The following is a 23,860-nucleotide window of genomic DNA, read 5'->3' on the forward strand; positions in this document are numbered from 1 at the left end:
GCATCATCTTCAGAAGACGCTTCCTTCTGTAACAACAGCCATGCAAACTAATTGGATGCAATGAGTAGCGTATATTCTGAGCACTGACAGGCGGACCCCCCAGCCCCTCAACTTCTGCAGCAATGCTGGTAGCACTCATACTCCAGCCTGTTGTGTTTGTGGTTGTGTTTGGTATCGTCCGAAAACAACCTCTGGATATGAGGCTGAACACTTGCACTCAACTTTTTTTGGTGAACCAAAGCACTGTATGATCTTGTCCACCTGCTGCAGCTGAATTTCAATGTGTTGGCTACCTTAGTATAACCTGGAAAATCTTTATATCATCTGTAGGGTTGTCTAAACATGCAGTCCGCCAACAGCCGCAGTCTGTCTTGCAGTGAATCTCATAACCTTTTTTTGCTGTTGTTTTAACTAACCAGGTTGCTTAATTACAGAAAAATGCTCACAATACTGCATTGGTGTAATGTGAAGTGAAGTGAATTATATTTATATAGCGCTTTTTCTGTAATGACTCAAAGCGCTTTACATAGTGAAACCCAATATGTATTTTTTTTTTTTACATTTAAACCAGTGTTGTTGGCACTGGGAGCAGGTGAGTAAAGTTTCTTAAGTTCACAACGGCAGTGACTAGGGTAGCGGAAGCGCGGATCGAACATGCAACCCTCAAGTTGCTGGCACGGCCGCTCTACCAACCGATTTTTACCGCCCTCAATGAGTTACCTAAAGTTTTGCTTGATACAGTATTATGATTTGTGTATAGTTTTGTACGGACAATCCAAACAACTGTTCTCACTCATGGTAAAAATAAAAACAACAGAAGTCAACACACAGTTGGCACCCAATGTAACATACCCACTGCACAATGTAGACATTATGAAGAAATGTAAGCACCATACACATGTCGGAATTTCACACACACTATAGTATGAAAAAGCACATTGAATTAGAACAAATAATGCGAAAAATATGGAAGCTTTTTTATTGCAATTTTTCTACAGTCTTTCTGAAGTCAGTGTAGTGTTTGAGCTATTACATCTATTTAGATCTACATTACACCTCTCATAAGTTTGTAACATGTGTAAATAAATATATATATTTTTTAGCCCAATGTGGCTACAAGTCATAAAGTTTGTATCTTTATATCGAGCAACACTTTTGTTTTTTACATCCCTTAATGCCATGTTAAACTTACAAGTGACCAGCAATAACACCATTCTTATTGAAGAATTTGGCTCAATTTGTACATCTTTGCTAAGGTGTGTATTTACTTTTGTTGCCATTGTTCATGTCATTGATGACAAAATTTCAGGCTTTATATTGACTACGTTACACTATCAAGATTTTCTTCAGTGTTGTTCCAGGAAAAGAATCAAGAAAACATTTGCAGGCATGCTAAGAGTGTACTTACTTATGTGAGGTACTGGAAACTATATATTTTTTCCAATTTAGTTTAATTTCTTAACTTGACTTAACGTGCACTGTCCCCTATCGAAGGTTTTAAGTAAAACAGTGTCTTTCTGCCATCCATTGAATTATGGTTGCGATTAGAGAAAAGTCTTGGTTTAATTAAAAATATACCTCATATTGGATATAAATTGAAGTGAGAGTAACAGCATTTGGTATTATCAAATAAAAATAACTGATATGTGTTTTTGTTCTTCTGTAGTCGAGAAACGCACAAGATCGCTGTGTTCTATATTGGTGAGGGCCAAGAAGACAAGTGCTCCATCCTGTCTAACAGTGCCGGCAGCAAGGACTATGAAGACTTTGTATCCGGGCTCGGATGGGAGGTACTTGCTAATTTGTCTGTCACAAACTACTGACGCATTCTTGATTTTTGCAACACATGTAGATGTGGATGACTATTTTCATGCACTATCTTAAATAGAAACATTTTCCTCAGGTGGACCTAGCCACACACTGTGGCTTCATGGGCGGCCTCCAGCGGAATGGCAGCACAGGCCTAACTGCTCCATACCATGCTACCTCCACTGTGGAAGCCATCTTCCACGTCTCTACGCGCATGCCATCTGATTCTGATGACTGCCTCACCAAAAAGGTAGCTAACACTTGATGTCAATCACATCATCCTGTTATAAAAAAGATGCATGTAGTTTTACTTGGCACCCATGGACCGAGAAAACAACCCTATGCATGTCTGATGCAGTGAAATGGCTACACTGTCTGCTTGCCCAGAATATTATTTTTTTATATCTTTCAGCTTGATGTTAGGCTGATATCAGGAGGTGTGACTCCAGAGTACAACCGTTGATTAGTGACCCAAGCAAGTGAACAGGGGTGCATTTGCCGCTGCGGTAATGACAATGATTCTGCTATCCCCTGCCCCCTCCATGTGTGCTGTGACCAGGGCCTGGATTCAGCCATTAGCTCTCTGCGAGAGCAGGCAACAGCCGATTGCCGGCAGGATCCTTTTATCCAATTCCTGCTGCCACCACAGGAGCGATCGATTTAGTTCTGCAGTAGGATTCAAGACTGTAGTACACAAGTAGCAGTTAGTGCGAAGAAATGAGCCGCAAAGGCCCCTGCACATACTGTCAATCTTCTCATACGGTGCCCTGCTGACAAGGGAAATTCATCAGGCCTCAACCTCACTCCGGTCGTATGTTACTAAAAACACCAACAAATTTCAAACCCGTTCTGAGCGTGTGCTTAAAAAAGACACAATATTACTTGAGTAAAAATGTCTATCTAGCAGAAGGAATATGGCAGAAGGCCGTTTTCTGTAACATTATAACCATTATATATACAAAAAATGCTTACGAGCACCTTTCTCCCAACGCTTATATAGAAATTGGTTGGCTGGCTGCACACACAGATTCCTCGAAGGGGGTGATGACAGTGCGAAGTGGATCTGGTATGAAAAATTGGAATGAGGAATGGGCCTCATCCCCTTTAGAGTAGCTTGTTTTCCATGTCAATTTAAAAATAACCTTTTAGTCCAGCAGTCACCCACTTTACTGCCTGTGGCCACAGAGGCATACTGCGGGGTTAGCTGCGGAAATAAATGGATGGGAGGGGGTCTTGGTGGCATGTTGCCTGTTTGAAGAAGGCCTGTGAGAGGGAAAATAACAGTTAAATCAAACAGAAATGGGGGAAAAAAACAAATTCCTCAATCCAATTGTGTGTTGTAGTGCAGTGCAAACTCCAGCAGTAGCAGCTGGCCTCAGTAATGCAGTTATAGAAGCGACATGCAGAGTCGGGGGTCAGGCAGTGTGTGTGCATGTGCACATGTGTGTGTGTAAGTGTGTGAGAGAAGAGGGTCGCCTGAGCTATTTCACTCGCCCCCAGGCACCGCAGCTTAAATGGGCCACCAAAGGTTGTTTTTATGAGTAGCCTCCTGTGTTCTGAGGTCCTCATCTGCTGCATCTTTGTTTGGATGGGAGGTCAAAGACTGCTAATTGGACAGCATCCTTTGACTTAAATCAGATTCCTAAAAAAAGAAAGAAGTCCTAAACATTTTGATGTGATTAACAGGGGAGTGAATAAGTGCTGGTGCTGATTGAGCATAAGCATCCTCATTAAACTTGTGATTAAACTCATCCAAATGCTAATATCTTAACCCAAATTAACATTGAGGCGTTAATTGTCATCTCCAAATGCATATTTAACATTTCCGTGGAATTGTCCTAGTGACGGACTTGGTTTGTACCTGCTGGTCCTTGGATAGACCAACTGAACTGGTGAGCAGTAATCAGCACGGCGTGTGTTTGTTTAAGATCAGAGAAATTACCATAATTAAGGGCTTATAATAGAATGCGCTAATTGCATTTTTGGTGGCGAGGGCATGTTTTCTAATGGCTCATTAAGCCCAGAGTACATTGGCAGATGTTTTCTACTGAGCAGAGTCTTAATTTCTGCTAATATATGAGCTGCACTTGTTGGAGAATATAATGTAACTGTGTTGATTCAACTTTGGGTAAAGCTGTTTACCTATTTTCAAAGTAGCGTCAGTCAATTTCCTGTTCTTTAAGTGTACCCTCTTGGCCTGCCTGCTTTCATTTGTGGTTGTGAATAGAGTGGAAATAGGAAGCAATTTAATCTCTGGAGGGGGAAGTTAATTGGGTTTGAATTATTGGTTTTAAAGTGCTCAATTGTGTGCATTTTTTTCTTTTCAATTTTAATGCCTTTTGAGAACACTGAACGGGGTCGAATTTAAACCCAGACCACTGTTTAAATGATTGTTTTCAACGTTTATATAATGTGTTCACTTACTGTCATAGCTGCACTTATAATATATTTTCCTACGAAATTTTACAAACATGATTAAAATTGAAAGGCTTGCTTACTTCAGCTGTGTGTAAAACGTGATACTGGCACAAAAAAGGTCCCCATCACTTCTACTTTTCTCATCACTTTGGGGAATCTGGGAGTGATGCTAACCACCAAAATTGCTTGCGCTAATCCTCTTGAAGTTGTGTTCCTGTCATCACCATCATCTGAGGAAAATTGCGTGCCCTAGCCAGTCTCTGACTTAGTCTAATATTGTGTGTTTGGCAGCTGCGTCACCTTGGAAATGACGAGGTACACATCGTGTGGTCAGAGCACACCAGAGACTACCGGCGTGGCATCATTCCAACTGACTTTGGAGACGTGCTTATTGTCATCTACCCAATGAAGAACCACATGTTTTTTATCCAGATCATGAAGAAACCGCAGGTGAGAGACCGTTCAATTTTTCGCCTGTTTTGCAAACAATCCACACAAAGGTCACATAGAAACACCAGATACAGTACATGATAAAAAAAATAGCACTCAGTAAAGGATAAGCATCCAATTCTGAACTAAACACATTTGCATCAGCATCAGTTATACTGTACATATTTATAATTTGCCCACATTTCATAACAAAAATTCATATAAAATAAATTAAATTGGTATGAGAAAATGATACCATTTCTGTCCCTATCACTGCAATGTAGTACAGTCCCTTCTGTTTCACAGGCTGTTTTTTTATTTTTGCGTCCTAAAATATCTGAATTTGCATCAGTTTTTTTCAGAAAGTTGCGGCAAAAGATGCCAGATGTAAGTCGGAAGGCGTACCAAAATTTTACCTTAACACCTAAGTCACTTACACTGTACATTGAGCGCATATACAGCTCGTTTTTTATAGTGAGGCCTTCAATTGTTTTTTTCTTTTCAAGTTGACCGCAAAATATTTTTAAGCCATTTAACGATACACGATATACAGGGTATATCTCGATATTTTGCCTTAGCCTTGAATTAACACCTGATGCATATAATCACTGCAGTATGATGATTATATGTGTCTACATGAAAACATTCTTGTTCATACTGCATCAATATATGCTCATTTTAAACTTTCATGCAGAGAGGGAAACCAGAATTAAGTCAATTTACCAATACTGTATTTATTAAACAGTTATTAAGCAGTGGCACAAACATTCATGTCATTTCAAAACAGAAAGTGCAACATTGTCAGAGACATTTTAAAACAAGCTCTTTGTGCACTTTTGTGCATGATGTCACCAACATTAAATTGGCCCTAGTGTGTGAATGTGAGTGTGAATGTTGTCTGTCTATCTGTGTTGGCCCTGTGATGAGGTGGCGACTTGTCCAGGGTGTACCCTGCCTTCCGCCCGATTGTAGCTGAGATAGGCGCCAGCGCCCCCCGCGACCCCGAAAGGGAATAAGCGGCAGAAAATGGATGGATGGAGGGTCACTAAGATGACATATCAAAACAACATTAATTAAAGTGCACTTTTTGTACAGAACGCAACTACAATAGTTTAAAACAAATAATGGTTGCTTCGGCATTTTGTGGGTAAAAAAAATTCTGTAAAAAAAATGGTCATCTACTGGCAGCTATGGCTGCCAAACAAAAACTATAAAATTAAAGTAAAACACTGTAAACCAAATAATGATCCAAAACATTATATTTACAGAAATTTTCATGAAACTTTTTGCGGAAAAATATCATAATTTTACAGATTGTTTCTAAATTATTAAGATGAACCACCTTTAATAAAGTGACGATGCAAACAGTTCTGCACAAAAATACCTTTATTCTGCCGAGTTTTTCCAAATTATTACGATCAACCAACTTTAATGAAGTGATAATGCTGGCAGTTCCACAGAAAAATACTATTGTTTTTCAGGTTTTTTTCTGAATTGTTAAAATCAGGGGTTTCAAACTCAATTTACCTGGGGGCCACTGGATGCCGATACTACGTGAAAAGTGGATTCACCTTCTTTGAATGGCTATCCCGACCTAGCAACATACTTGCCATTCCTCCCGATTTTAACAAGAGACTTCCTGTGACCCTCGCATAGGATTGTCCCGGTATCGACCAGACAAGCCTTTTTAGGTGGTGCCGTGACAGCACTGCCTTCATCGTCCTCGGCAACCTTTCGTTGCGTTCGCTCATTCACCAAACAAACAGCGTGTCGACTGAGAGGCATGTTGTGCAAGGCTTCGTTGGTCATACAATATTCTGCAAGACATACTTGATCAACAGCCATACAGATCACACTGACGGTGGCTGTACAAACAAATTTAACACTGTTACAAATATGCGCCACATTGTGAACCCACATCAAACAAGAATGACAAACACATTTCGGGAGAAAATCTTCACCGTAACACAAAATAAACACAAAAGAACAAATACCCAGAATGCCATACAGCGCTACTTTTCCGGGCTACACCCCCGCCACCACCCCACATCACCGCCCCCCTCCGTGCGTAGGTTGAGGTGGGCGCGGGGGGTGTAGCCCGGAAGAGTAGCGCTGCATGGCATTCTGGGTATTTGTTATTTTGTGTTTATTTTGTGTTACGGTGAAGATCTTCTCCCGAAATGTGTTTGGCATTCTTGTTTGATGTGGGTTCACAATGTGGCACATATTTGTAACAGTGTTAAATTTGTTTGTACGGCCACCGTCAGTGTGACTTTTATGGTTGTTGGCTGTTGATCAAGTATGTCTTGCAGTCACCAACGTATGTCATATTACAGAGAAAAATGTGAAAGTGTTGGTATGAGCATAAACCTTTATATAACAGGCTACAAATATTTTTCAACTTGAATATAAAAATACACATAAATAATTTAAAAAAATAAGAATTTCCTTAAAATTACATATAAAACTGTTAGACTTTTATATAAGAAGCTACATATTAAATGAAAGTTAATTACTGTAATTTTACATGAATTTGAAAATAATTTGAGAAAACATAAAATGATATATATTATTAATTTGGTATTTTTCTGTAAAAAAATAATTGTAATATACATAGTTTGTCATTACTGGCATATTACTTAAAATAACAGGCGGTTTGTTTATTTACAGATAATGTCTTCAATCCTACAGTTTTGTAACCTATTTGAAAAAAAAACAGGAAAATTTACAGTAGAAATTTAGAGTAAATTAACCATAAAATAGGATTTTTTTTCGACAGTGTATGGTACCGAACAGAGATGTTGACATGCAGAGTTTGAAGCAATCTTCATTCTCTAGCGGGTGACTTTTCAAATTATGCTACAAATTAGCAGTAATGCTACTTTTTGTAACAATGCTTTTACAGCATATTTGTTCGACATCTTCCCGCTTGAACCCAAACCACCGCCAGACGATGGACCCCGTGCTGTTTTTCTTAGGACTTAATTCTTCCTTCATTTGATACCAGATTGGCACCTTCTTTCTCTCGTAGTAACACTCGCACCACACAGCTAGCATCACAGATAATGGGGCGTATGACGCGACAGTATGTGAGGTATGTAAGAAGGTGCACTTGTTTTAAGTCTGTGTGAAAAGGAGAGACAAGAAAGAGTGGGAAGAGCCTGTAGTGTAATGCCCGCAGCTAAAAGCAACTGCGTGAGAACTTATACTCGAATATCTTGATATAGTATTTTTCTATATCGCACAGAGACAAACCACGATATATCGCGTATATCGATATAACGCCCAGCCCTTTACTATATATATATGTATATATATATATATATGATTTATAACACTGAAAGTCTTAAAAAGTTTGTGAGTAAACAGATATGATTAAAATTATGTCAATCCTACAAAGATTCCCAAGCCATTTTGAGAGCTAATGAGCAAGCCAGTCACAGGATCTGTGACGTAGAGGTATGAACCACAGATCCCTTCCCCATAAACAACAATGCAAATTACGCAGACTTTGAGAGAGCCAACAACGATTAGTTTAAGGCAATGTCTACACTAAGTCATTTAACCCCTTAAACAAATAATTATTTAGCCTAAGCCCCGTTTCAGCCACACTAAACTATTGTTTAAGGTGCCCCTCATCTGACATTTTTTTTACACGGTTAAGTGTACCGTGTATTTCTTGAATCTTTGGCTCTTAGCTTTGTATGGACTCATTGAACGTTTACACACTGAGTTTGGAGAGGAAGTGACGCCAGAAAAACCGCGCCCCACACAGAAAGATACGTCAGAACGCGCCTCAGCCAGCTTCATAATAAAGCGGTTTCGTAACTCGGAGCTAACCACTGGAAATATGGAGGCGAGTCATCCAGACATGCCCGTATTTCTCCTTCTTCTACATGTACAGACGCTTGTGGAAATCATAAATAAATACCTTAAGAGAAAGCGGTTGCAGCTATTTCAGATACAACACTTCTCAGGCGGCAAGACAACTTTTGAATGTCGAGGTCAGCTGTGATTCTACTTACCGAAAAACGTTGTACATTTGTCGAAGGAGAGTAAGGGGAATGCGGGCTCCTGTAGATGTGATAAAAAGGTAGTGTGTGCTTTGTATTACCTGGCCGTCGAGGGAAGACTACGGAAAACGGCAAATGCTTTTGGACTGGTAAAGCAGACTATCAGTTATTGTCCGCCATTTATGTCGCAAAGTCAACGTCTAAGTCCAGAGTATATAAAGTCACCAAAAACAAGTGGACAATGAAGGTGAAGGCAAAAGAGTGAGGAGTGTCCTGACCAGATATCTAGATCCCTCGATTGTTGTAAGACCTTCTTTATTACATTGTGTACTTTCACATGTTTATTAAAGATTTGATTAATTTATGATTGCTCAAGTGTGATTCACTACAATAGGGCGCCACAGCATGCTAAAATCCAGTTAATTGAAATACCACAACACTGGATATTGTTCAGATAAGTTAAATTTAAGAACTTGCACACAAAGCAACACCGGAGTGCGCATTTTTCGCGCATGCGTATCAAGTTGCGTTGCGCCGGCTGATGGAGAGGGTGGCGCAGTGGCAGAGTGGCCGTGCGCAACCTGAGGGTCCCTGGTTCAATCCCCACCTAGTACCACCCTCGTCACGTCCGTTGTTTCCTGAGCAAGACACTTCACCCTTGCTCCTGATGGGTGCTGGTTAGCGCCTTGCATGGCAGCTCCCTCCATCAGTGTGTGAATGGGTAAATGTGGAAGTAGTGTCAAAACGCTTTGAGTACCTTGAAGGTAGAAAAGCGCTATACAAGTACAACCCATTTATCATTCATCATTTATTTAAACGATCATTGTGTGTGTGTGGACAAGGATAAGGTTGGGAGGGATTTACCCTGGATAACCTTAGCCGGTGTAGAAGGGGCCTAAGACAAATGATGATCCAGAACCTTATATTTTTTACCTTGAATATAAGGAGCGTAAGATACAAGTTTTAGAAGCTGTTTGCTCAACAGATCCAGCTTTAGTGAAACATTAAGCATAATGTAGCAGTATTGCTAAGTGCTAAACAATGTATACAAACTACAAAAATAATAAAATAATTGCTTACTGTACAATGTCTGCTCTCATTGGTGATAGATGGGATGTCCATATGTTCCCGTTTTGATAAAAGACAATCAAAATCCACAACTTGACAAAGATAAGACCTTCTGGAGGAAAGTTCTGTGGTCAGATGAAACAAAAATTGAGCTGTTTGGCCACTCACTCACTCACTCACTCACTCACTCACTCACTCACTCACTCACTCACTCACTCACTCACTCATCCCATGGCCTAGGAGGCTGTAGGGGTGTCATGGTGGATGCTTGGGCAGTCAGGGATCTCCAGCGCTCACAATCTTCTGCTGTTCGTAGCAGGGTTTGTAAGCTGCAGCCAGTGATGTTTCCACCCCCATGCTTCACAGTAGGTATGGTGTTGTTGGGATGCAACTCAGTATTCTTCTTCCTCCGAACACGACGAGTTGAGTTTTTACCAGAATGGATACATGGATGATACAGCGGAGGATTGGGAGAATGTCATGTGGTCAGATGAAACCAAAATAGAACTTTTTGGTATAAACTCAACTCGTCGTGTTTGAAGAAAGAAGAATACTGAGTTGCATCCCAAGAACACCATACCTACTGTGAAGCATGGGGGTGGAAACATCATGCCTTGGGGCTGTTTTTCTGCATAGGGGACAGAACGATTGATCCGTGTTAAGGAAAGAATGAATGGGGCCATGTATCGTGAAATTTTGAGCCAAAACCTCCTTCCATCAGTGAGAGCTTTGATTGGTTGACCAAATACTTATTTTCCACCCTAATTTACAAATAAATTCTTTAAAATTCCTACAATGTGAATTCCTGGATTTTTTTTCGCATTCTGTCTCTCACAGTTGAAGTGTACCTTTGATGAAAATTACAGACCTCTGTCATCATTTTAAGTGGGAAAACATGCACAATCGGTGGCTGACTAAATACTTTTGGCCCACTGTATAATAGGCATCCATTTTCTACAGCTTGTCCCTTTTGGGGTCGCTGGAGCCTATCTCAACTGCATTTGGGCGGTGATAATGTTCCCCTTTAAACCGTTTGACTATTGGCTCACGCAGTTGTGGACAAAGGGGTGTACCTCGCCCCATCTTTGTTTGTGAATTACTTAGCATTTCATGGAAGCTGCTTTTATACCCAATCATGGCACCCACCTGTTCCCAATTAGCCTGCACACCTGTGGGATGTTCCCAATAAGTGTTTGATGAGCATTCCTCAACTTTATCAGCATTGATTGCCACCTTTCCCAACTTCTTTGTCACGTGTTGCTGGCATTAAATTATAAAGTTAACGATTATTTGCACACAAAAATTGTTTATCAGTTTGAACATCAAATATGTTGTCTTTGTAGCATATTCAACTTAAGATGAGTTGAAAATGATTTGCAAATCATTGTATTCCGTTTATATTTACATCTAACACAATTTCCCAACTCATATGGAAACAGGGTTTGTATATAAACATATATATATATATATATATATGTATATATATATATATATATATATATATATATATATATAAAATATGTTTGTGTATGCCTTTAAAGCGTTTTCTATATTTTCATGACTATTTACATTGTAGATCGTCACTGACATGTAGCATTATGTACTTAATAAAAAAAGGTGAAATAACTGAAAACATGTTTTATATTCTAGTTTCTTCAAAATAGGCACCCTTGCTATGATTATTGCTATGCACACTCATGGCATTCTCTCGATGAGCTTCAAGTGGAATTTTTTTGTTATATCAATGGGGTTGGGCCCATCGGTTGTGTTGTGAATGAGACGGTTTTTCCTAACTTTTGGCCTGTACTATATATATATATATATATATATATATATATATATATATATATATATATATATATATATATATATATATATATATGAAGAGTTCATACGCAAAAACCGATAAACGCCATTTTGATAAAGTTTAGCCCAGCCTCGGTAATATATAGTCCGCCACTTCTATTGTGGTATACCAAAATCAATTTGTTTGCAAATGCAGACAAATGCCGCTTTTAACGTCATTTAGTTCAGCGATTTATTGCAAAGGCCGATAAGCGCCATGGATCATCTACCACAAAGGCCGATAAGCGCCATGGATCATCTACCACAAAAGCCGATATATCCGTTTGCCCAACCAGCGCTGCATTACGGGATCACGTGACAAAAAAAATGGCGGCGCGCGCGGAGTCACTCAGTGTTGTTATCCACGCATGAATAATTTGGAAGCTTCTCCTGTGAATACTGTTAAGCCAGCGAAAAAAACTGACGTGTTGAAGTTATTATTTGATGTTGGCGCTAGCACGCGTGTCCATGAGTTTTACACCGCTGCGTTAAACGATGTTGTCGAGCATGGAGCTAATGTCGATAGCGATGATGAGTGAGCTGTTATCTGCACAGGAGGGTTTTTGATAGGCAAACCAGGTTGAGCATTTGTGTTTGTTTTATTAATAAAACATTGTCTTCATTGCAACACTGTTTTTTTGTTTTTTCATTTGGTGCTGAAAAGCACAAGGTAAATATGTGAGGTCAAAGTTCCAGAAAAGCATGTCCGGTTAGCAAGTACGAAAAAACAATATTCGCAGGGACAGCTAGATTTATACGTACCAAGGGATCGAAACTGTTAAATAATGAAGTAAAGAAATGTGAACAGTTGTTACGTTGAAATGTGGCTTTCGATAAATTTAACGTTCTGTTTTTCTCTCTATCTTTATCTTGAATATTATGCGAAATAACGACCGCAAAGAAAACGATTTTGGAGATATCTGTTTTTGCGACATATCATAATTTGGATATATCTGCTTTTGACGTAAAACCACATCAAACACTCTTACTTCAAAGCCATTCATTACATCAGCATTTCTTAAAAGTTTAGGCTTTCATGACTTGCTTATGTTGATATTAAATAAACCATTGTACACTTGTACATGTACCGGCAACACCAGCAGGCAGAAAATCGTTAATATACAGAATCGGTCAAAATGGATTTATCTGCTTTTGCACATGAACTCTTCATATATATATATATATATATATATATATATATATATATATATATATACACACACACACACAGTATATACGGATGTGTAGGTATATGTATATATTTTTTAACACATATAGATTCCTTTCTTCAATGAAGCATCAACACAAGAATAAATGTTTGTGTATTACTGGAGTCTAATGACTTGCATCGATTGGAATCTGACACGATCCACATATTCGAATTTACATTGTAGAGGAGAAAAAAGTCCTCCTTTCTGTCCAATACCACATGAAAGTGGTTGGTTTTGACAACTTATTTGTCCAGCTTTCATACTTGTTTTTATACACTTTACAAGGAATACGGCAAACTCTGTAGCATGCTAGCTTGCATTGTAGCTTTCTGAGACTCTTACTTTTGTTGATATTGCATTGTTGCATTTATTTTCACAGTTTATGAACTTACATTCATATTTTGTTGAAGTATTATTCAATAAATATATTTATAAAAGATTTTTGAATTGTTGCTATTTTTTTAGAATATTAAAAAAAAAATCTCACATACCCCTTGGCATACCTTCAAGTACCCCCAGGGGTACACATACCCCCATTTGAGAACCACTGGTGTAATGGATACAATGAAACACAATTAAGCATATAAAGTTAAGTTAAAGTACCAATGATTGTCACACCCATCACCCTTGATCACCCCCCTGGGACGTGAGGGGAGCAGTGTGCAGCAGCGGTGGCCATGCCCGAGAATCATTTTTGGAGATTTAACCCCCAATTCCAAGTCAACTTGTTGTTTCCATTCTACTGGTAATTTAATCTCTAGCCTGTTTATTTTAGTTTTCCTGTTTTTTCTAAATTAGTTTAAGATGTTCTCTTTCTTATTGCGGTGTCTTTCTGAAGGCATTTCGTTCGCACCCCCTCATGGTGCATTATCACCCACACTGTGGGATTGTGCTCTCAGAAATAGTTACATTCAATTCCTGTCAGGCTTTCATCTTTGGATACTCCACAGTACTTCACTGGATGGAGAGCCTTCCTGTGGATAGTTGCATTTTCTGTGGATCACTCAATTCTCTCATATCCAGCATTCTTCATACATACAGTACATGCATCAAAAACATTTCAATTATGGGTGCGCAATATTCTTTTCCAAGCCGATACTCACAACTTGTTGCTTCTCAAGGCCCCCTAACCAACAACTTATTTATCCATCCATCCATTTCTACCGCTTATTCCCTTTTGAGGTCACGGGGGGCGCTGGCGCTTATCTCAGCTACAATCGGGCGGAAGGCCACCTACACCCTGGACAAGTCGCCACCTCATCGCAGGGCCAACACAGATAGGCAGACAACATTCACACTCACTTTCACACACTAGGGCTATTTTTTTAGTGTTGCCAATCAATCTATCCCCACGTGCATGTCTTTGGAAGTGGGAGGAAGCCGGAGTACCCGGAGGGAACCCAAGCAGTCACGGGGAGAACATGCAAACTCCACACAGAAAGATCCCGAGCCCGGGATTGAACCCAGGACTACTCAGGACCTTCGTATTTTGAGGCAGAAGCACTAACCCCTCTGCCACAGTGAAGCCACAACTTATTTATATATTTTATTAGATTTATATTTAACTCTAGTTTCTGTATACCTGGAAGTAGGGCTGGGCGATATTGCCTTTTTTTTAATACCGCAATATTTTTAGGCCATATCGCGATATACGATATATTTCTCTATTTTGCCTTAGCCTTGAATGAACACTGGATACATATAATCACAGCAGTATGGTGATTCTATGTGTATGCATTAAAACATTCTTCTTCATACTGCATTCAAATATGCTATTTTTAAACTTTCATGCAGAGAAGGAAATCACAACTAAGTCAATTTACCAAAACTGTATTAAAGTTATTAGCAGGTGACTTTTCAAATAATGCTACATATTAGCAGTAATGCTACTTTTGGTAGCAACGCTTGTGCCCCACACTTGACAAATCAAAGTTGTCTATCCGACATATTCCCGCTTGAAGCCGAACCACCGCCAGATGACGGACCCCGTGCGTTTTTTGGGGGGAATTAATTATTCCTTTATTTGTTACGAGATTCGCACCTTCTTTCTCTTGCAACAACCCGCTAGCATCACAGCTAACGTTAGCCACGCCGCTACCTCTCTGCTGGGCGAGGGTGTATACGTATGTGACGTATGACGTGACAGTATGGGACGTATGTAAGAATGTGCGCCTGCTTGTCTGTGAGAAGGAGACACAGGAAAGAGCGAAGAGAGCCTGTAGTGTAATGCCTGCAGATAAAAACAACTGCGTGAGAACGTCTACTCGAATATTACGATAAAGTCGTTGTCTATATCGCACAGAGACAAACCCGCGATATATCACATATATCGATATATCGCTCAGCCCTACCTGGAAGTAAAAATACTCAAAAGTGGATTCCACAAACTACTAGTCCATGCCTGTTCTTACAAAAAAACAGTATGTTCAACGATACTAAAGGGCTGGTTGTTCAGCGCTAACATTTCTGTGATGAAATCACAGAACGCTTTAGCTTTCGTGTCTTTTATTGCAAACTTTTTTCACTTTTCAAATGCTGAGGCAATAGAAACAAGTCCTTGAAGTCTTCATAGGCTTTTATAAGACTGTCGTCGTGATGCTGGAGTTTTACGTGACTGATAAGGTTTGGTGTGTTGAAGCTCAATAATGTTTTTTTTCCCTCCTCGCAGAATGTTTGCAGTATATTTAACGCTAATACCACAAAAACTTTTCGTCTGAAATTGTGAAAAAATCCTACGCAATTGACGTCGTCATTTTTAACAATAAGATCTGGAGGAGTTAATGACAGGTACTAATTATTTATTTTTCATATCAAGACGGGCTTCACGGTGGGAGAGGGGTTAGTGCGTCTGCCTCACAATACGAAGGTCATGCAGTCCTGGGTTCAAATCCAGGCTCGGGATCTTTCTGTGTGGAGTTTGCATGTTCTCCCCGTGAATGCGTGGGTTCCCTGCGGGTACTCCGGCTTCCTCCCACCTCCAAAGACATGCACCTGGGGATAGGTTGATTGGCAACACTAAATTGGCTCTAGTGTGTGATTGTGAGTGTGAGTGTTGTCTGTCTATCTGTGTTGGCCCTGCGATGAGGTGGCGACTTGTCCAGGGTGTACCCCGCCTTCCGCCCGATTGTAGCTGAGATAGGCGCCAGCGCCCCCCGCGACCCCGAAAGGGAATAAGCGGTAGAAAATGGATGGACATATCAAGACAAAAAAATGCAATCTTAATAAAAAATATGTCATTTAGATAATTTACCTAAAATAAAATAACACCTGCAAGTGCAAATGGCATGCGGGAAAATTGGGGCATTACATCAGTCACTTTCTCTTAACTTTCTCTCCATTCACTAAGTGTCTGTGGAAATGGTGGTGATGGAAACTTGTATGTAAAGTCTGTGTTTACCTTATAAAGTCCTCAGTTATGTCAGTCAAATGGTGTGGCCAGTCAGTAGGATAAATGGTGTCATCTTTGATAGATTTACTGGCATCTGATGAAGCTGAGGATGGAAACACCTTAATTTGATTGTTTGTTTTTTTTTAAGTCGGATTAAGAAGCCTAAATTATGCGATTGAAAACCAGATCTTTCCAGTGGGTGTGTGCCGTCGGCTGGTACACTTTGTATCGCGCATCCGCCAGTCTCAACGCGCAGGATAAAACCTGGAAGAAGATACCATTTAATCAAAACATAGCAAGAATTGTAATGAAGAGGAGACTGTTTATTTGCTTCTAAATTAAAAGAACTGACCATTTTCATGTGTATCGATGTGTGTATGTATGTATTTATGTGTGTGTATATACCATATATATACAGTCGTGATCAAAAGTTTACATACACTTGTAAAGAACATAATGTCATGGCTGACTTGAGTTTCCAAATCTTTCTACAACTCTTCTTTTTTATACCGAACAACCCTAATATATATATATATATATATATATATATATATATATATATATATATATATATATATATATATGTATATGTATATATATATGTATATATATATATGTATACGTATATATATATATATGTATGTATATATATATATATATGTATATGTATATATATATATATATATATATATTTATACGTATATATATATATATATATATGTATGTATATATATATATATATATATGTATATATATATGTATATATATACGTATATATATATATATATATATATATATATGTATATATATATACGTATATATATATATATATATGTATATATATATATACATATATATATATATACATATATATATATACATACATATATAGATATATATATTAATTAATTTATTTATTTTAATTTAGGGTTGTTTGGTATAAAAAAGAAGAGTTGTAGAAAGATTTGGAAACTCAAGACAGCCATGACATTATGTTCTTTACAAGTGTATGTAAACTTTTGATAACGACTGTATGTATATATATATATATATATATATATATATATTATATATATATATATATATATATATATATATTAGGGTTGTTTGGTATACCAGTACTAATAAAGTACTGTGATAATAGTTGATTGCTGTGTGGCGGTGACTACCAAGCCAAGGCGCATGATGTTGCGCGTGTCAAGACGCACACACAAAGTGCATACAAGCACTAAAATCTCAGAGAACAGGAATGGCAGAAAAATAAAATTCTACTGGTTAAGAAAGAGGGTGCGTGAAGTGCAATCTTGGGGTATTTGGGCTTGAAAACCAACGATGAAGATGGCGCTTTAAACAAGAATGCAATGCGCTTCAAGTGTTGCTTTAAAACACACCTCGCCAAATGAGGTGATTAGTATTACCACCGTTGCTTCAAACTTAGGTAAACATTTAAATAATAAGCATTCAGATCTGCACAAAGAGTTTAAAGAGTGACAGGAAATAATGTAGTTGTTCCACCTGTCCTGCTGTTCTGCTCCAGTGAAGACTGTAGTCGAGGAGCACAGAGGAGGCATTCCCTTTAGGGTCGATTTTTTTTGTCGGGGGTAACATTGGTTACCTTACCCGTCATTGGGTCTGCTAAGGTCCACTTTCAAGTCAGAATGAAAGAGGCTGCCGATTTGTGACAATCTATTTGCGTTATTGTTAGTTTTGCAGGACACAACCAAACCCGTTCATCACTCTACTGCGCAGTGCATGTGCTACCTCTCTCTCTCCGTTTACTCTCCCACTCACTCACTGACGTCACTCAGACCACACGTTGCCATTCTCTTAAACACACACGCTACTCTCACAAGGTCACCAGCTCCCCTGCTGTGCACATGTAGATACGTAGACATGTACACAGCTGCTGTGATTGATGCCAAATATTAGCAGAGTTAAAACTGCCCAATTAGCAGAAACTAATTCTAGTGAAATTACTATATTTTGTAACAAATTGCTACAGTTTGTGTTTTACTTCTTTTTTTTTAAATGTGTGTTTTACCTGCTACATGACTTATCTGTGTACATTTATACATAGTTTTGTTTTTAGTACTTACTAATAATTGTATTTTTCTTAAAGCACAGACCTGGACTGGCAACCATAAATCATTAAGCATTTACTATAATGTCATTCAAGCTTTTTATTATATTCTAACCTAATCCTTGATTATGGTAGACTATATGTTATATGGAAAATTTGTATTTGTTCTTCGAGTACAACAAGAAAAGCCCAATGTGTTTAATGCCCTTTACTTTACATTTTAACCTTCTAAAATTGGTCTTTGAGTGCAATAGGAAACATGTTTATCGTATTGCTAAGATTTTCTGTTAAAATTAGGCCAATATTGACATTTTTGTAGTTATCTATATTTTGAAAAGTATATATACATTTTGAAGAAAGAAAGAAAGTCACTAAAAAGAGTTTTATGAGAGGATAATGAGTCATTTTTCATCTAAAACGGTAATATAACGGGTCTAAATTGGCTGTCGAAGTGTACCAACATGTTGGATTATATTCTCGTCCTACTATCCAGGTGAGAGGCATGATTTATGATCTAGAATAAACTTTCAAAAGCAAAGGAAGCGAGGAAGCAGCTTGCCACACGATGATATAAACACACGCTACTGATCACGGCGCTGCTATAAATAGTCTCTCTGCGTTAGCCCTTGTAATAACAATATCACTAATACTTGGTTAATTTTCGAGTCACAAAATGTAAATGGAGTAATGTTGCCGCTTTCTGAATGTTTTTTTTTTATTTGGTTTTATGTGTGGAATACAACACTTCCTGTTAGCTCCACTGTAAGCAGACTTTTATTTACGTTTATTTACAAATAAAAATGCATTTTTATAAAAGACATCCGTCGTCATGTCTTTCATAATGATTGTGAATGATAGGCAAAATTCCAAAAAAGGGCAGTTCCCCTTTAAATGAATAGAAGGTAACTTTGCAGTAAAGCAAAAAATCCAAACATGCACACAGTGTGAGAAACACTTAAACTGTAGTTAATGTAAGTTTGGCCTTTGGCTTGTTTTGCTGCAATGTAAGCTATTATTTAAATGAAATAATGGATTCTATTTGCGATGATTTTGATGCATTGTGAATGATAGGCAAAATTAGGGGAACTGCACGTATTTTGGAATTTTGCCTATCGTTCCAAATCATTATGAAAGACATGACAACCGATTGGGTTTTTTGTTTTAATGCATTCAAAATATGAAATACACGTAAATAAAAGTCTGCTTACAGCAGAGCCAGTGGAAGCTCCACTATTCCGCCCATAAAAATCCGATAAATAACCATATAAAAAGCGCCAACAATGCTCAATTTACGTATTGTGACTAGAATATTAACCAAGTTTTAGTGATTTTGTTATCATTAGCACTAACACAGACAAACTATTCATAGCGGCAACATTATCACCTCTGTGTCTCTCTAAACTTACATCATGGAGTGATCTGCTGTTTCCTCGCCTCCTTGCTCCTTGTACGTTTATTCTATATCATAAATCATGCATCTCACCTGGACATGAGACGTTAGAGTGGTTAATCCGACAAGTTGGGACACTTACACAACCAATTTAAAACCTGGAACTGGCGAGAAAGACACAAAAAGCGCTTTACCCCGCCCCCAATCCCATTTCTTCATGAGGATTATAAGACATCCATCCATCCATCTATTTCCTACCGCTTTTCCCCTTTGGGGTCGCACGGCGCGCTGGTGCCTATCTCAGCTACAATCGGGCGGACATTCTTCACCTAAATGGGAATATGTTAACATCCCAGCAGTCAGCATACTAAAAAAAACTAGGCCTTGCACAGTAAGTGTTGTTTTATATTTGTTGGCTCTCATAAAGCCTGCGGTGAGCAGAAATCAGAAAAATAAAATCAGAAAAATAAAAAAGCAAATGTCATGATGCGGTTCTGAAATGAATGTGCCTCATATGCTTAAAATAATCAAAATACATAAATATTAAATTGTTATTATAAATGTGCCTGTTACTACATTACATATACAACTAGGTCCATAGATTTGGACATTGACACAATTTTCAGTATTCCAGCTCTGTACAGCTGAACGGTGTAGGAATTACAACACATTTTATACGTGCCTTCCACCTTTTAAGAGACCAAAAGTAATTGGACAAACTAACATAATCATAAATCAAATTGTCACTTTTTAATACTTTGTTGCAAATCCTTTGCAGTCAATGACAGCCTGAAGTGTGGAACCCATAGACATCACCAGACGTTGGGTTTTGTCCCTGGTGATGCTCTTGCAGGCCTCTGCTGCAGCTGTCTTCACTTCCTGCTTATTCTTTGGGCATTTTCCCTTCAGTTTTGTCTTCAGCAAGTAAAATCCATGCTCAATCAGATTCAGGTCAGGTGATTGACTTGGCCATTGCAGAACACTCCACTTATTTGCCTTAAAAAACTATTTGGTTGCTTTCGCAGTATGCTTCAGGGCCTCGTCCATCTGCATTGTGAAGTGCCGTCCGATCAGTTTTTAAGAATTGTCTGAATATGAGCAGATAATATTGCTCGAAACACTTCAGAACTCATTCTGCTGCGTTTGTCAGCTGTCGCATCATCAATAAATATAAGAGATTCAGTTCCACTGGCAGCAATGCATGCCACCACCACCACCATGCTTCACTGATGAGCTGGTATGCTTTGGTTCTTGAGCAGTTCCTTCCCTTCTCCATACACTTCTATTTCCCTCATTCTGGTACAAGATGATCTTTGTCTCATCTGTCCATAAGATGTTGTTCCATAAATGCACAGGCTCTTTTATATGTTTCTTGGCAAACTCGAATCTGGGCTTTCTGTTTTTGAGGCTCACCCATTGTTTACACTTTGTGACGAAACCTCTGTATTTCCTGTGGTGAAGTATTCTCTTAAATGTTGACTTGGACACAGATACACCTACCTCCTGGAGAGTTTTCTTCATCTGGCCAACTATTGTGCAGGGATTTTTCTTGACAAGGGAAAGGATTCATTTGTCATACACCACACTTGTTTTCCGTGGTCTTCCAGGTCGTTTTGTGTTGCTGAGCTCACCAGTGTGTTCTCTCTTTTTAAGAATGTACCAAAAGTTGGTTTGGCTACACCTAATGTTTTTGCCATCTCTCTGATGGCTTTGTTTTGATTTTTCAGCCTAATGATTGCTTGCTTCACTGATAGTGACAGCTCCTTGGACTTCATATTGAGATATGACCTCCCAAGATTCCAAATGAATATATCCATCCATCCATTTCCTACCGCTTATTCCCTTTTGGGGTCGCGGGGGGCGCTGGCGCCTATCTCAGCTACAATCGGGCGGAAGGCGAGGTACACCCTGGACAAGTCGCCTCCTCGCAGGGCCAACACAGATAGACAGACAACATTCACACACACATTCACAAATGAATATACTACACTTGAAATTAACTCTAGGCCTTTTATCTACTCCTTGTAAATTAAATAACCAGGGAATAACACACACCTGGCCATGGAACAGCTGAGTAGCCAATTGTCCAATTACTTTTGGTCCCTTAAAAAGTGGAAGGCACATATAAAATGCGTTGTAATTCCTAAACCGTTCACTTGATTTGGATGTAAATTCCCTCAAATTAAAGCTCAAAGTCTGCACTTAAAGCACATCTTGATTGCTTCCTTTCAAGTCCAGTGTGGTCTTGTACAGAGCTGGAATACTAAAAAATTGTGTCAATGTCCAAATATTTATGGACCTAACTGTATACTTACATCATGTATATAAAACCTAAATGAAAGTGTTTGGATGTTTTAGGGGCTGTATAGGCAGAACTGAATGGCTCCCATAGGCTCTATTGTAAGATGACTTTTGATCGCATTTATTTAATATTTGGAATGCATTTAAAAAAATCCCTCAGTTGTCATGTCTCTCATATTTATTGTGAATGATAGGCAAAATCCCAAAAAAGTGCAGTTCCCCTTAAAGAATTTAACCCAATTGAGCTCATAGTTACCATATTAGAACTGCTCTCGCTGGTCCCTGAATGGCCTGTTGTTGCTTTTTTCCCATCTAAAAAATATCAAGATGCTAACCATTAAAATAAATGAGCTAATTGTACATACATACCTCTGCTTTGAGCCCGTATTTGCTCCTCCTCCTTCTTTTGCAATATAGGCTGCACCGGATAACTTTGATGCCCACCTTCTCACCATAAAAGATTATCAAACAGATAAAATTGCTCCACTAGCCTTCTTCAATCGTGATGTGACGTGACGTTGCCCTCCATGAGCAGGAGCAGCAGCATATCAGTCAGGTTTAGCAGCAAGTCATAGGTCATAATATATACAGTATATATATATATATATATATATATATATATATATATATATATATACATTTTTTTTTTTTTTTTTTTTTTTGGGACATTCTGCAATTTGGCGCCCCTCCATCTATCCATCCATCCATCCATTTCCTACCGCTTTTTCCCTTTGGGCTCGCGGGGGGCGCTAGTGTCTATCTCAGCTACAATCAGGCGAAAGGCAGGGTACACCCTGAACAAGTCGCCACCACATCACAGGGCCCCCCTCCATCTAATGGCGCCCCAGTCGGCTATCCCCTGTTGGGATAGCTAGGCCTGAGTGCAGTTAATCCCCCCTCATCTGAGCATTTCTTTTTATTGGTTATATGAGCTGTTTTTTAATTCTTATCTGGTATCAATTTGTCCTGTAGGCCCCATAAACCTGTTGTATTTACGTATATCAATGGCTTCTGCTTGTGAAACAAATGTCCATCAGCAACATTTCTTAGCTGCAATAACAACGTCTTCCATCTTAGCAACCTAGAATCCTAATTTTCCTGTAAGCATTCTGAATAACTTTGCGTAACATACTTTACCGGGTTCTGACCCTGCGTAACATAATATATTTTTTGTTTTATTACAATTTGACTACAATTTAAATTATTTCAATATTTTTCTAAAGGGTGCTTACCAAACGTTACATATTCTGCTTGTATACAAACATCCTCTCAAATCAACATACCCACACCAAAAACAACACAATTTATGTGTATTCACTATTTATACAGAGTTTTGAAGTCAAATAAAGAACCAAAAAGGATTTTGCCTCCTTCAAATTTTAAAAGGAAAACTCAATTTGATGGTACTGACTCATCCATCAGAGGTAATTAATCAGCTTTTAATCCCCTTTGTTATAGAATTTGACTTGCTATTATTCCCCTAAATTACCAAGTTGAAGACAGCAGGATTTTTACGAGGGACTTTGACATTCCCGTCAACTTCCAGGTCAATGACCATTGGGCCTCGGTGATTAAGGGCCGACATGAACAGACGCGTGTGCCCTCACACACTCACACACTGCCGCTGAAATGCTTATTGCTGCTTTGTGTTTGTTTGGTAGCTCAATACGAAGGCATTGTTAAGTATTGATTGTCATTTTAATTTCATTTGCCATACATTGATTCTCATTGAATATGTGCAGTTGTCATGCAAAGTTGGCTAACATCAACTTAAGTGTTGAACCCTTGCCTTAAACAGATGGAAAAACGGTCAGAGTGCAACTTGTAATCAGCCTCTCCTATTTTTAGATCCTAGCCGCAGGATCAGCAAAATTCAGTTCAGATGAGCATGCACGGTAAAATACCCTA

At 38.7% G+C, this 23,860-nt stretch overlaps 1 protein-coding gene across 7 annotated transcripts in view; it reads left to right on the top strand.

Annotated features, from left to right (window-relative positions):
* The window catches only part of ralgapa2 (Ral GTPase activating protein catalytic subunit alpha 2), a 298,534-nt gene that overhangs the window by 190,575 nt on the left and 84,099 nt on the right, over window positions 1-23,860 (top strand). For all 7 annotated transcript variants that reach the window (XM_061895568.1, XM_061895569.1, XM_061895573.1 and 4 more), the window contains 3 exons: window positions 1,667-1,790; window positions 1,904-2,059; window positions 4,519-4,677. In XM_061895568.1, coding sequence (XP_061751552.1) covers window positions 1,667-1,790; window positions 1,904-2,059; window positions 4,519-4,677 — 439 coding nt within the window. The remainder of the gene's footprint in view (window positions 1-1,666; window positions 1,791-1,903; window positions 2,060-4,518; window positions 4,678-23,860) is intronic.

This window comes from Nerophis ophidion, linkage group LG03 (genome assembly GCF_033978795.1).
Source record: "Nerophis ophidion isolate RoL-2023_Sa linkage group LG03, RoL_Noph_v1.0, whole genome shotgun sequence".
NCBI classification, from domain to species: domain Eukaryota; kingdom Metazoa; phylum Chordata; class Actinopteri; order Syngnathiformes; family Syngnathidae; genus Nerophis; species Nerophis ophidion.